We start from the raw sequence: 13,364 nt of genomic DNA on the forward strand, positions 1-13,364 counted from the left end.
AAATTTGCAGTTGGCTGCTCGCTACCCGCTTCACTGACTGACCTCCTGTGTTTGAGCTCAAACTGGTAACAAGGATTTAGATTTTGACCAATCACCTGCCTCTGATGTCCTGCATTTGGCTCGTAGTCCAAGAAAATGTTTACAACAATTACAGAAGAAAGCAAAAATATTGCCACCTGTAAGACTGCAAAAAAGATTTTTTCATGTTGAATTTTTCTATCCCGTTCCTCCTGTTTTCCATCCTGTCAGTCGTCACGTGTTACCTTGCAGCCTTAGCCTCCTTCAGCAGCGACTCGGCCGCCATGACATCCTCCGCGCTCTGACTGAGGATCGTCTCCACGCTGGTCAGAGTGGTGACCTTCTCCCTGATCTCGTTCGTCAGCTCCTGAAGCTTCTCGGCTGACGTCGGCATCTCCAGAGCCAAAACCTCGTTTGCCAAGGCCTCGATAACGGACGCGTCTGCTTTCTCATCTGGATAAACGCAGACCAAACATAAATGAACCGTTTTATTTTAAGAAACGTGCATAGATGTTTACACATTGTGAAGACTAGACGTGTACAGGAGAAACTCACTCATGAGAAGATCTCGAATCTCCCTGATGAGGTTGCGGAGCTGCTCGTTGCTCTGCTCCACTCTCTCTTTGCTCTGGTTGGATTTGATCAGCACCTCCAGAGCGTTCGCTTTGGCTTCGTTTGCTCGGAGGTTTGCTTCCCACACCTGAGCAGAGTGTCCACACAGGTCCAGGTTACCTGTCTCACATCCACCTGCAGGTGTTCCACATTATAACACGACGACCATGTTCACTTACCATCCTGGAGAGCTTGTCTACCTCCTGCATAGCTTCTAGGATCGCCTGTTCCAGCTCATTAGCTGAATTGAGAGACGTCTGAGCGGTTGTGACAGCGCCTCCACACTCTTCTCCTCCACAGCGAGGCGCTCCATCCTCGTTGGTGCAGCCCAACCCGCCACAGGTGGAGCAGCCACCATCATCACCTTCAGAGGCTCCACCACAAATCTACAGAGAAAGAGAGAATTACCAACAAAGGTGAACGTGTGATAGACAGATGCGATCTTCCAGTGTTCTCACCTTTTCACTTAGTGAAGACAGGCTAAACTTATCGAGCTCTTTGGACAGCTTGTCCAGCTTCTGCATGTTTCTCTGTTGTTTTCGGTCAAATTCCTTCTTCGTGCTGCTCAGTTTGTCCTCCGTGGCTTTCCGTACTGCAACTGACTGCTTGACTGTGTTGTCAGGGTCGCTCGTAGAAGCATTGGTGCGCTGCTCTGCCATCCTAGACTGCATGTGCGCAGCAGTAATAGTCTCCAGGGAACCTGGAAACAGTAAAGTTAGGGAACAGTGAAACAGGGCTGGACGGAAATGTAGTACTGATGTACCGATTAAAACGTGCCGACTTTCTGTCTTGGCTTAGCTGTAAAGGTCTAAGAGTGAAGCTTTAGGCTGAAGCACTTGATTTCTCACCATGTATGTTGGCGTTCTTGGTGTCGTCCACCTGCTGTCTCAGCCTCTGGACGCTCATCTCCAACTGGTTTGCCTCAACAGTCAGCACGTCTAAGTCTGCATCGGTGGCATTTGCATCACTCTGAAGAAGTTCCAAGGCTTCCTCGGTTGTGTTGAGCTTTCCATTGAGATAGGACATCACACCACTAAGAGCACAGTGAAACAATAAACACCAGTTGCTTGCTACAACCCCGAGTAAGCCTCTGTTTGGTGGTGTGCATACGTTATCTGATGCATCAGCTCCTGTATCTGCTCCAGCTTCACCGTGGCGGGGTTGCTCTCCAAGATGTCTCTGACAGCCTTGGAGTTTCTCTCGAGACTTCGAATCAACTCTTTGTACGGTGCCGTCACTCCGACAGTCTGCAGCTCGTTCACTTTGGCCTCCAGTCGGCGAGTTTGGTTGGTCAGCTCCTCGACCACGGTGTCCCAAGCCGCAAAGCACTTGTGGCAGGGTTTGCAGTCAGGGAACTCACCGTGGTAACCCCTAGCACACTCGTTGCACCGGGGGCCCGCCACGCCCTCCACACAGGTACACTGCCCTGTGGCACGATGACACTGCTCACTGGAGATCCCCCGGTGGTCGCAGTCACAAGCTAGAAACACACACAGGAAGGTGGAGACGCCAACTAAAAGAACGACTCCCAAGGGTGAAACAACCCAAATGTTTAATTAATAACAGTTTTTTGTTGTCTGTGTTTGTATATCAAGTTTTATATTCTGTATTTGTTGTAGTTTTAATGCAGTACTGAAGCAGATTTAATGCGATAGGGACTTAAATAAAGGTAAAAACATAGCAGTGTTTCTTTCTGCACTGTTCCTGCTGGTGTTAAAGGGCGAGAGGCAGGGCAGACTCAAATCATGTCACCAATCTGTTGCAGTTAACCAATGGCAGTTAACCTTACATAGAGAAACCCATGCAGACACGCAGGGACGCAACCTTCCCAGGACCTTCTTGCTGAGTGTTTAGAACTAACCTTCAACTTTAAGTTTTATAATGTCAGAACAATAAAAACAGTAAAAACATGTAAGTTACGCGCAGCCCTCATAATCCAAAAAAAACATCTTCAAGTTTTTGTCTCCCTGGGAAGTAAGTCACTTAAAGTTTATTTAACCTCAAATGCTTTCAGTAAATAAACTTGGACATGAATATGACCTCGAAGGTCAGGTTTCGGTCGCTCCATGGGGGGAAAAAAAAGGAATATCACGTGTCAGAAAGAAGGAAAAAAACAGTCTGACAGATATTCCCCATCAGTGTTCCTGTACTTAGAACATAGAGAACATATCAAATGTCTAAACTGAGACATTTGATTATTTCATGAAACATTTGATGGCAGTGTGTCTCAGAGAAAAAGGGAGCAATAAAAATGCTTGAGGAGCATTTTTGCAACCAATTCACTTTAAAAAGAACTAGTGCTGTCAGCGTTAATCTCCTTAATCTTGCCGTGCAGCCCAACGCACGAGGCGATCCGCGCTAACTCGCTAACGGACATTTGCCGCGTTAATGCGGTTATGGCATTAACATAATTTTAATGAGATTAACGCTGACAAAAAAGAACATCTTAGAGACAGACAGAGGTTCACCAATCTGCAAAAAAACTGTCTACAAATTGTCCAACAATTTTATAATAACATTCCTCAAGGTAAAATCATGACGACTTTGAATATCTTGTCATCTACAGTTTATGTCATAACAACATCAGAAGATTCAGAAAATCTGGAGAAATCTCTGTGCGCAAGAGAAAAGACCAAAAATCACTGGATTGTGGTGTTCAGGCCCTCAGGCAGCACTGCATTAAAAAACAGACATGATTCTGTCATTACTGAGATCACTGCATGAGCACAGTTCTCTGTGCCATCTATAAATCCAGCCTCTGTGATGCAAAGAAGAAGCCACATGTGCGCATGATCCAGAAACGCCGCTGTCTTCTCTGAGTAAAAGTGGAAAGCTGAGGTCAGACGAACTGAAATTTTAAATTCTTTCTTGGAAAACATGGACCCCGCATCCTCTAGACTAAAGAGGAGAGGGATCATACAGCTTGATATCAATGCTCAGTTTGAAGTCTGGAATTTGTAATCAAGAAAAAAAAACTAAGAAGAAGACTGAGGACTGCTGAGCAGCTGGAATCCTCCCTCAGATGAGAACTGCTGGTTTGCTCAGTTCCCAGATGTTTGTGGACTGTTGTAAAAAGAAGAGGGGATGCTTTGAAATTGTACATTTTTTCAGTTTAAACATGTGGTATGTTTTTCAATATTCTACTGTGTATAAATGAGATTTTCTGGTTTTTATTTTCATTTTATGCAGTGAGCGTCCAAACCTTTTGGGGTTATATTTGTGTGATTTATGCAACAGAAGGTGAGGCTCTGGTTTAATGAGGTTGAATTGTTACATCTTTCTGCAGAAACACAGTCATGGATGAATGTAAATGGTGATTATTGGTTACTAATTGAGAAAAGCTACACTACTATTATATTAAAAAGACATTTTAACCGCTGACACTTGTAAATCTGAGGCGTTTTTTTTATCTGCATACAGCATATACATATAACACTCCTCACTGAGGAAGCCACAGTGTTCCTGTAAATTGGTGCATTATTTCATCATCTGTGCAGAAAGGAGGTGAAGTCCAGCTGCTTTCAAGGCTTAAAAGACCATCAGAGAATTCAATGGGAATATTTCATATTCCTGTTTCCTCTGTGTGTTTGTCCGTGGCGAAAATGGGAAGCCTGGGAATTCTGGAGAACATCTGTTTCTCATGAGAAGAGGTCATTCCCAGATCCAGCTGCCCCTGCTGCTCTCTCTTTCTCTGAGGGTGAGCCAGCTACTGTGGGACACTTTACTGCAGATGGACTCTTCAGCAGTTTGTTTCGCAGACAATAAAAATTTTCAGGATCCAAAAACAAAGCTGAGCGCCAACCCGGCTGACTGAGTGCTGCCGACACGTAACTGCTGTCGGAGTAAGCCGAATCATCTGGAAACCATTTCAAAGCTATCGCTGCTGGTCTCCCACTGAGTCACAAGAATAACATCCTGTGAGAACATGAATACTAAGATCCAACCACAAGGACACATCAGGAAGTATTAGAATAGTGATGGTTTAGCTCCAATGTGCTGAAATAGAAGTGAGGGTATTGTTGGTGCTCAGCGTAAGACTGAAGGTCTGCAGTGTGAAGACAATACTGATAAAAATAAAAACAAGGCCACAGTGGCATGTCCTTCTTAACTCCTTCCCTATTCAGGGTCTCAGAGGGGCTGGAGCCTCATTAAGTTTCCCTTTCTGTGGCGCAGAAGGCAAAAAAGCTGCTAGAAAGTTATATAAGCTTGTGAGATGTTTAGAGCTACAAAAACTTCACAAAAGGCAAAGGAAAAATAAGCACCGTACCATCAGACCATACGTACCACCTGGGGGCGGCAAAAACAAGCTGATATGATGAATTTCGGAGTAGTTTCTAGACTAGACGCTCCTTCAGGGCGCTGCTAACCTCCGAATATCTGTCTGCTTCACCGTGAAATACTTCATTGTGTTCATCGGGTAGTTTTTTACTGCACTTGTGTCCCACACAGGTTTACTTGAAACAAACTCCAGAATCTTTGGAAGAATCTGTTTTTTCACAGCTCAGTCTTGAGCTCAGTCTCAACACATTAAACCACTTTTAAAAAACGATTTCTTCCCGCTTGCTTTCACGACTAATTGAGCAGGGTAGCCTGCCGTTTATCTTACTCACTTTGTTTTTATTTGATCTTAACATATATTCATTGTTGATTTAGTGACTGTTATGTATATCATATATATATTTTGTATAATCCCTACAGCACTTTGGTCCACTGAGGGTGTTTTTCTTTTTAATGGGCTTTAGAAACAAACGTTTTTGACACAAGTTCATCTAAGTTGCACAGGCAGGTTTTTGAAGTTGGAGCCCTTTGATCTGTCCATGTCCCAGGCTATTTTACCCAACAAACACAGCCCCATATCTACAATCCTGTCTCCAAATTACCCCCACTTCCAAGAATTCTTGAGAAAGTGGTTATAAAGCAGCTCGTAGAGGTAATGAAAGACAACAACCTCTCTGGCAGTACAGAAACCGCTTTACTTTGGATTCAATTTCAGGTAATCTTACTGTTCTTATTTTAACTGGTGAAGTCAGAGAGGAAAGACTGACATGGTTCGGACATGTGCAGAGGAGGGATAGTGGACATATTGGTGCTGCCAGGGAGGAGGAAATGAGCCTCAGAGGAGATTCATGAATGTGGTGAAGGTTGGTGTGACAGAAGGAGATGGTAGAAACAGGGTGAGATGGAGGAAGGTGATCCACCATGGTCACCTCTAAAGTAAGGAGGAGCAGAAACAGGAGGATAAAGCTTTTACTAGGCCTGACTACAGCATTTGATAGTTGACGGTAGCATTTCCCGCAAGAGACTTAGGAATGAGGCTGACCAAAGTAGAAAGGCACTCAAATGGGTCTCATCCTACTTCTACTTCACCTATAGAGTATTCAGAGTCACTGCGGTCAACTTTATTTCATCAGCTGATCTAATAAGATGTGGAGTCCCACAGGGCTCGGTTCTTGGACCTACTTGTTTAGTTTCTATCTGTTGTTAGTTGATATTATGCCTGTTAAATGTCTCGTTCAGGAAAAGCACATAAAAACAGAGCCTCTCCATTCTTCCCACGTTGCCATTAAAAACAAGAGGACTTCCAATTTCTTACAACTGATAAAATGTGTCTTTATTGTTCCTGATCATATTTCTAATAGTGCCGCTGTCCATCTTAAACAACTAAAAACCGACCACCAGCAAGCTACTCAACACCTGAGCATTACTTTGAACATGTCAGTGTCTACCAGCAGTCAAAAGACTTTTACACTGAATTTTAGTTAATACAGTCAAGTTTTTCTTTTAAAAAACGAGACATAGTTTCTACATTTTCCCTGCAATTTACTGAAATATCCTTTTACATTTTACAATGGGCTCTTTATGTTTGTATAAAATTCTGAGTAAAGAAATATGTTGGTGGGTCAGACTCACTAAGTAACCGGGATTATTTTAGTAGTAATTAATTTCTCCTGTGCTCAGTTTGTCTCACCTGTTACCCTGTTGGTATTCTTGCTATATGCATCCACCCCCCTGTTTCCCACAGCCAGCTGCCAGATAGTCTTGTTCTCACTGACATGAAACTTTCCAGGCATATCCCAGAGTTCCTGATGGTTTCTTGTTTGCATTTTTCTGTCATGTTTAAAGTAGTTCACCGAGTTCTTTCTTGTATACTCCCTGGCAGACTGGCTGACCTTCAAATGTTTGACTCTGCCTCTCTGGTCCTGCATTTGGGTGGTGGTGATACCTTACCATAACATTTGACCTCTGGATTCCCCCAGAAGAGCTCTTTGCACTCCCGGCACATCCGGCCACCAAAACCGGGCTTGCACATGCATTGTCCTGTAACCTGCAGGCAGCGCAAAAAAACACAGCGATCAGGTCAGAGCGTTCAATAAACTTCAAAGCTCTTCTCTCCGATGCAGACACAATAAAGCTTTGAAGTTTGGCAGAATTTGTTCCTGCCAGGAAAGAAAATTCCTGTGTCATTCCATAGTGTATTCCGAGACTTCCTTCCTCCGATGGAATGAAGCCAGTAAACACAGAAAGCTGAATGTTTCGTGTGAGTGAGTGTGTCATCAGTTCTTTACATGTGAGAGGAGAGAAGCAGGTCCTAAACAGCTGGAGTCCATATATCAAAAACTACTTGAAGTTGTTGGGATGGTCACACCCTACGGTGTGGGGGTTTGGGAAAACCAATCCCCAACACTATGTAAGAGAAAGTTTGGGAACAGCAGCTCATAGATGGACAGGATTTTGTGGTTCATTTCAGATCGTGTTCAGAGAGAGTTAACTGGAGTAGCTGCTGAGACGATGGTGCGGGGGTTTCATTACTTAATTAACTGGAGTTTAGATTTTTTGTTCTCCTGAAATGTCAATACTGTCCTTGGATACATATCCACATGTTTCCGTCCACACTGTTTGCTCCGGTTCTTTTCCCAACTGTTACTATAAATACCCATTCCTATATCTTTATACATACATCCAGCCTGGCAGATACAGGAAAAATCTGAGCAGGGAAACCATTCATCTGGCATTGACCTGCTTGGTATGGATAATCCTACCAGAAATAAAAATTTCTAGTGGTATTTGTGCTCCAGGTGGCTCACACCAAGCAACTGAGCACAAGTTTTAGATTTCATCACCTAAAATGTCTCTAAAAGTTAAAAGGCTTACCCAAAAGTTACTGCATGATAGTGTTAAAGGACAAAATATGGTTATAAACACAGTCTGCCTCACCTCATTGCAAGAGGATTTGAACGAGTGGACAGGATCGCAGTCGCAGCGCTGGCAGCCCGTCCCGCTGGTGAGGTTCCACGTATCTGGAGCGCAGCGGTCGCAGTGCTGACCGACCACGTTGGGCTGGCAGGGACACTGGCCACTGCGCTGGTCACACTGACAGTCATCGGGGGACGAACAGGCATAAGGAATCGTCCCTACTGAATAACACATGCACTCTGCGGAGTGAAGAAAGAAAGAAACAAGAAAGATGCACCGCAGAATTATGGGAAATTTACTGGCTAGATGGATATTTGAGATCTGTCTATGTTTGTTAACATAGACTAGCTGCTTTTACAGCAAGAAATCAGCAAGTGTTTGTAGTCAAGTCGCCAACTTTAAAATTACAAGTGACCAAAGCAATCATGAGGAGGATTTGGTGCAGCACCTTCTTTGTCCAATATCCAATTCGCTACTTTGGATATGACGAATTCTCAAGCAATGCTCGCAATATGTCACACAAGAAACCACAACAGACTCCAATTTTAAAACGTCCACCTTTACATTTTGACATAAATTCTCTGGTAAATTGAACTTCTGCGGGTTTAACTATTCCAACAGTCTGGGTCCAGTTTAGCTGCTTTTGACTGCTCCTTTGTCACAGGGGTTGCTACCTGACCCAACCACAAAGGGGGTTTGAGGCTCTGGCTAGAATCAAATCAGCGACCTTCTCGTTACCAAGTAAATATGTTAACCACTCTACCATTAGGTCCAAATGTATTCATGACGATCACTTTTGGATACACAAAAACAAGAAGGCAACGATCCAAATGCTAAACTCAGAAAAAAGGTCGTCCACAATCCAATGACAGACACTACTTTGACTGTGTCTATCTTTTAAATACAGTCTATAGCACAGGAGTCGAACTCCAAGCCTCGAGGGCCGGTGTCCTGCAGGTTTTAGATGTGTCCTTGATCCAACACAGCTGATTTAAATAGCTAAATTACCTCCTCAACATTTCTCAAAGGCTGTATCCCAATTCAGGGTCTGCAGCCTTAAAGTACGCATTTCAAGGCCGATTACGTCACAGCGGCGCGCCGAAGGCTGTCCCAATTCAAAGGTTGCTCGAAATGCGGCCCTGAAATGCGTCCTTCATTTCCCTGAATTTTAAGGCTGTGGCAGTGTAGACTTCGTGGCCCAACATATCCCAGAATGCATAGCGCGGCGATGGGTGTGGATAAATTTGCAGAAAAAAACGGCGGATGAGGGGCGGCCGAAGAGTACACTTTAAGTACTGAATATTATGTCACTTATTTATGTGCAAATGTTTAATAACGAAGAACATTAAACATTACTGTTGGCAACATGTCGGCAAAGTTATGTGACATTAGTGACGTTTGTACTAACTTGGTTTTAAAGCCTTTACTTTAAAATATACACCGTTCAATAGCTGAGCTTAATCTTACAGAGAATGATCAAAGCTCATGTAGAAACAAACAAACAAATGAACAAAAGATTGTCTCCTTCATTTCTGTCAAACAATGCTGTATGACACGTTTCCAGTGGTTAGTATCATGGTTGCTAGGCAACCTGGGCAGCGCAACGGAGGCTTTTTTTTTTTAAACTTTATTGACAAACAACAGTATCAGCGCAACGGAGGCTAGACCGTCCTATTACATAAGCCTCGCACTTCCGGCCTTAGCGGTCTTTGAGTACGCGGCCCTTGAGGATCCTGCGTACTTTAAGGCTGCAGACCCTGAATTGGGATACAGCCACAGTTCTCCAGAAGCCTGGTCATGAACTAATCATTTGATTCAGGTGTGTTGACCCAGGGTGATATCTAAAACCTGCAGGACACCGGCCCTCGAGGCCTGGAGTTCAACACCCCTGGTCTATAGCCTGCGCTGAGCTTACATGAAGTGGGGGACAACATTTTTTTGTCCCAAATGGTCAGACTAACTTAGATAAAGTAAAAGCTAACGGCCATACGGTACCCAAATTAGGACAACATCTTGCCAATTTACTGATACAACTACTACAAAAGTCAGAGGTCACTGTAATCACATGCACCAAGACTGGGAGGATGTGTACTGGCCTCCTTCTGGCTGTGGCTACAATTATTTAGCAGGAAAGTGAAACCGGCATTACACACAGGAAGCACTAATAAATATATTTTTGGATAACAATAAATATGATGAATCATGTTCAGCTGTACTCACTCCTGCAGCTCTGTGTGGTAGCATTGCCATAGTAACCCAGTTTGCAGTGCTGGCACCCGTCGCCCTGGGTGTGGTACAGGCATTTGAGACAGGCGCCGGTGCGAGTATCGCAGGAGTCCAGGTCGTGCATGTCAATGTTGTTGTTGCACTGGCAGGGCATGCAGCGCCCACCGGGCACCAGAGGATTCCCAAAGTAACCCGAGGCACACTCGTCACACCTGACACCTGGAAGGGATGCAGGAGACAAGTCAGCTGGTATGGTATCGTACATGAGACCTCAAGTTTGTTGCTTTTCTTTTCCTCTTGAATCTAAAGATTGAGGTCTGGCACGCTAATTACAGACTACTGAAGTGTGTTTGTACTTGTGATGAGCGTGTGATGTGAAGACATGTTGACAAAAACTGCACCTGAGCCCCGCTTACATAAAAACAAATCTGTGAAGTGTTGTGTTTACATGCCTTTGTATCCGCGGCCGCACACACACACCAGCTGATTGGTATTAGGCAGAAGGTAACAGCTGTCCGCAAACTGGCGTCTGCTGCGTGGCCCATCAGGACACATACAAGGGCGACAGTATCCGCCTGAACCCAGCTCTGGGTCACCATGGTAACCGCTCAAACACCTGGTAGCAGAAGAAAAGGTGTTAATGGATCCTTCAGTTTAGATCTGGAAGGAAAAGGTTAGTAAAAATCAACTGTTTCTGAGAGACACCTGAGTACTGAAGAAATGTCTGCCCAAACTGCAACGTCCCATATAGCTGCATTCATATAATTTTGCCTTAAAATTACATCGGATAGACTCAGTTCAACACAGGAGAGAAGGAGCTGGGTTTGGATGGGTTGCAAAGCGGCTTGCAGATCCACAACTCCAGCACTGTGCAGTTTTCCTCAGACAACTTAATAATAATAATAATAATAATAATAATAATAATAATAATAATAATAATCTTTATAAGCCTCTTTCCGCTGCTCAAAAACTAAATAAATAATATGAAATAAAAATGTTGCCATCCATAACTGAACATTTTGATTTATTAACTATAAATTTCAGGATTTCTTTATTTTCAGGTAATTTTCTCAGAAGTTTGAGTTAATAGGCCAAATTCTTGAGATAACAACCTGAAACTTTAAATTATGAACGGCAAAAAAAGGAAATGGAAGTTTTATTTGAAGTGTCTTCATCACTAGCAGTGTTACACAAGAAAAAAAAATGAAATGTTTATTCTTTTATTTTCAACCCTGTAATGCCAAGTGTGTCATATTTGATACATAAGATTTTGTGATTTTTTTAAGATTTCTGCATGATTGGAGTGTTTTTTCCCTAAAAAAAACTGAATAAAATGCACAAATAACTTTTCTAAGCAATGAAACTGCACAAGAATATATAAATTTCATTTCTAAAAAAAAGTCTCTGTAAGAAGGTTCAATAAACACTCACTAATAACAGTGTTTATAACCCATAAACACTGTCAAATTCAATTTTCTGGTAATTCTTTAATGGTTCAGGGTTTACAGGGATAAATGACAGAAAACTGAATTAACTGAGGAAGTCAGGTTTTTTGTCCTGTTCTTTTTGTAACTGATGCTTGTGCTTATTGTTCTCATCTTTAATTCAAATTTGACAAATACTGTGGGCTAAGAAATGCTATCTTCTGCTGTCCTTATATGTTGCCACCTTTTTTTTTTAGACATCTACACTCCTTTCCACACATTGGGGTTTAATGGTTAAATCTCCCTTTTTCCTTGACCAAGGAAATGAGCTTTGAGGCCCTTGAAAAGCTATTATACTAATTCTTTTATGTTGAATCTCTATAATATCTGTCTCTACCTCACTAGTATTAGCAGATTTAAGCTACCACCACTGCATCTACATTCACATCCTCACCTCTCGCAGTGGTGTCCGGTGGTGAAGTCTCTGCAGCCCTGACACTCTCCAGTCTGAGGGTGGCAGTACTCGCTGTGGCCGTTACACTGGCACGGTCGGCAATGAGGGAAGCCCCAGAAGCCCGGCAGGCAGTGTGAACACTGGCGACCCGTGGCCCCTGGAACACACTCGCAGTGGCCGGTGGCCTCGTGGCACAAGGGGCTGACAGAGCCCAGAGGGTCACAGTTACAAGCTGTGGGGGTGAAGGGATTAGGATTAAAGTAAACATCTAAACTGAAGGTGAACAGGTCAGCATTGAACTTCAGCTGCACTCACGTCTGCAGCCGGCGGGGCCGAACAGGAAGGTAGCTGGGGCACAACGGTCGCAGTTCCTGCCTGCGATGTTGTGTCGGCACTGGCACTGACCGCCACTGGGGTCACACAGGGAGCTGAGTGAACCCTGAGGGTCACACTGGCAAGCTGAGGGATGAGATTGGGGGGGGGGGGGGGGGGGGAAAGGTGATGAGAGTGGAAGCAGGAACAATTTTTAACATCTTCAGAATCTGAAGATGAAGATGAACTACACACCCATGGCTCCTTTGTGCAGCAAGGCAGAGGCACTGAAGATGTACTGTTTACAGATGTCGGTCATGGGGCTCTTTATGATGCTCTGGCTGTTCTCCAGACATCGATAGCGCTGGAACGTATCCCATGCTTGCTCTCCCACGTCTCCGTGGAACATTTCTAGCTCTCTGACACGGGGCATCAGCACCAACTTTAAAAACAGAGAAGAGCGTAAGGAGCTACTGAGGGCCACTATGGACCAACAGTTGGAGCTTTCACTGGCTTGGAAGGACATGAAATGTTCTTAAAGCAACTGCTTTAGAAAATGAGTGTCCGTGGTCTTAAGTTTTTACATTTCAAGAGAGCCGTATGATCTGAGCAGGACAGGTCCTGGAGTACAGGCAGGACCTGTCTGAACAGGTGTGTGTGTGTGCAAAGCCACATACCGAATCGATGAGTGTGTACGGGTTCTGGACGGTGCTGACTGACGAGTAGAGAGGCAGATTGAGTTGGATCGTGTAGTTCAGCCCTTTCTCAAAACACACTGGCCTCACCAGCAACACATGTCTGAAACACACACACACAGTTAGTTTATGTGTCTGTGTGAGCATGTTCAGTGTAGAGTAAATGAATGTTTTACCTGGATCCAGGTGGAAGAGAGATCGACTGCTGGTCTCCGCTCTGGAAAGAGTTACTGCAGTGACTGGAGTAGTTTGGAGGGCTGAAGACGGGGCGCTGCACTTGGATGTTCACCTCCTCCCATTGCTCCGGTAGCTGTCGACAAACAAACATACATGTGGTATTCCTTCATCGTTCCTCCGTCTTTGTTTCTGTTTGAGTGTATTTATTCAAATAAACTGTCCATAGGCTACCCTGTGTCACATGTTTCATGA

At 44.0% G+C, this 13,364-nt stretch overlaps 1 protein-coding gene across 2 annotated transcripts in view; it reads right to left on the reverse strand.

Annotated features, from left to right (window-relative positions):
• lamb1b (laminin, beta 1b) overlaps positions 1 to 13,364 on the reverse strand; it is a 31,992-nt gene that overhangs the window by 2,794 nt on the left and 15,834 nt on the right. For both annotated transcript variants that reach the window (XM_040035673.1, XM_040035674.1), the window contains 15 exons: positions 13,112 to 13,245; positions 12,918 to 13,038; positions 12,496 to 12,682; positions 12,244 to 12,387; positions 11,929 to 12,160; positions 10,503 to 10,666; positions 10,045 to 10,269; positions 7,846 to 8,063; positions 6,859 to 6,955; positions 1,741 to 2,110; positions 1,479 to 1,663; positions 1,089 to 1,330; positions 810 to 1,016; positions 574 to 718; positions 264 to 471 (listed from right to left, as the gene is read on the reverse strand). In XM_040035673.1, the coding sequence (XP_039891607.1) occupies positions 264 to 471; positions 574 to 718; positions 810 to 1,016; positions 1,089 to 1,330; positions 1,479 to 1,663; positions 1,741 to 2,110; positions 6,859 to 6,955; positions 7,846 to 8,063; positions 10,045 to 10,269; positions 10,503 to 10,666; positions 11,929 to 12,160; positions 12,244 to 12,387; positions 12,496 to 12,682; positions 12,918 to 13,038; positions 13,112 to 13,245 (2,879 nt within the window). The remainder of the gene's footprint in view (positions 1 to 263; positions 472 to 573; positions 719 to 809; positions 1,017 to 1,088; positions 1,331 to 1,478; positions 1,664 to 1,740; positions 2,111 to 6,858; positions 6,956 to 7,845; positions 8,064 to 10,044; positions 10,270 to 10,502; positions 10,667 to 11,928; positions 12,161 to 12,243; positions 12,388 to 12,495; positions 12,683 to 12,917; positions 13,039 to 13,111; positions 13,246 to 13,364) is intronic.

Source organism: Simochromis diagramma, unplaced genomic scaffold (genome assembly GCF_900408965.1).
Source record: "Simochromis diagramma unplaced genomic scaffold, fSimDia1.1 OVJJ01000816.1, whole genome shotgun sequence".
In the NCBI taxonomy this organism is placed as follows: Eukaryota; Metazoa; Chordata; class Actinopteri; order Cichliformes; family Cichlidae; genus Simochromis; species Simochromis diagramma.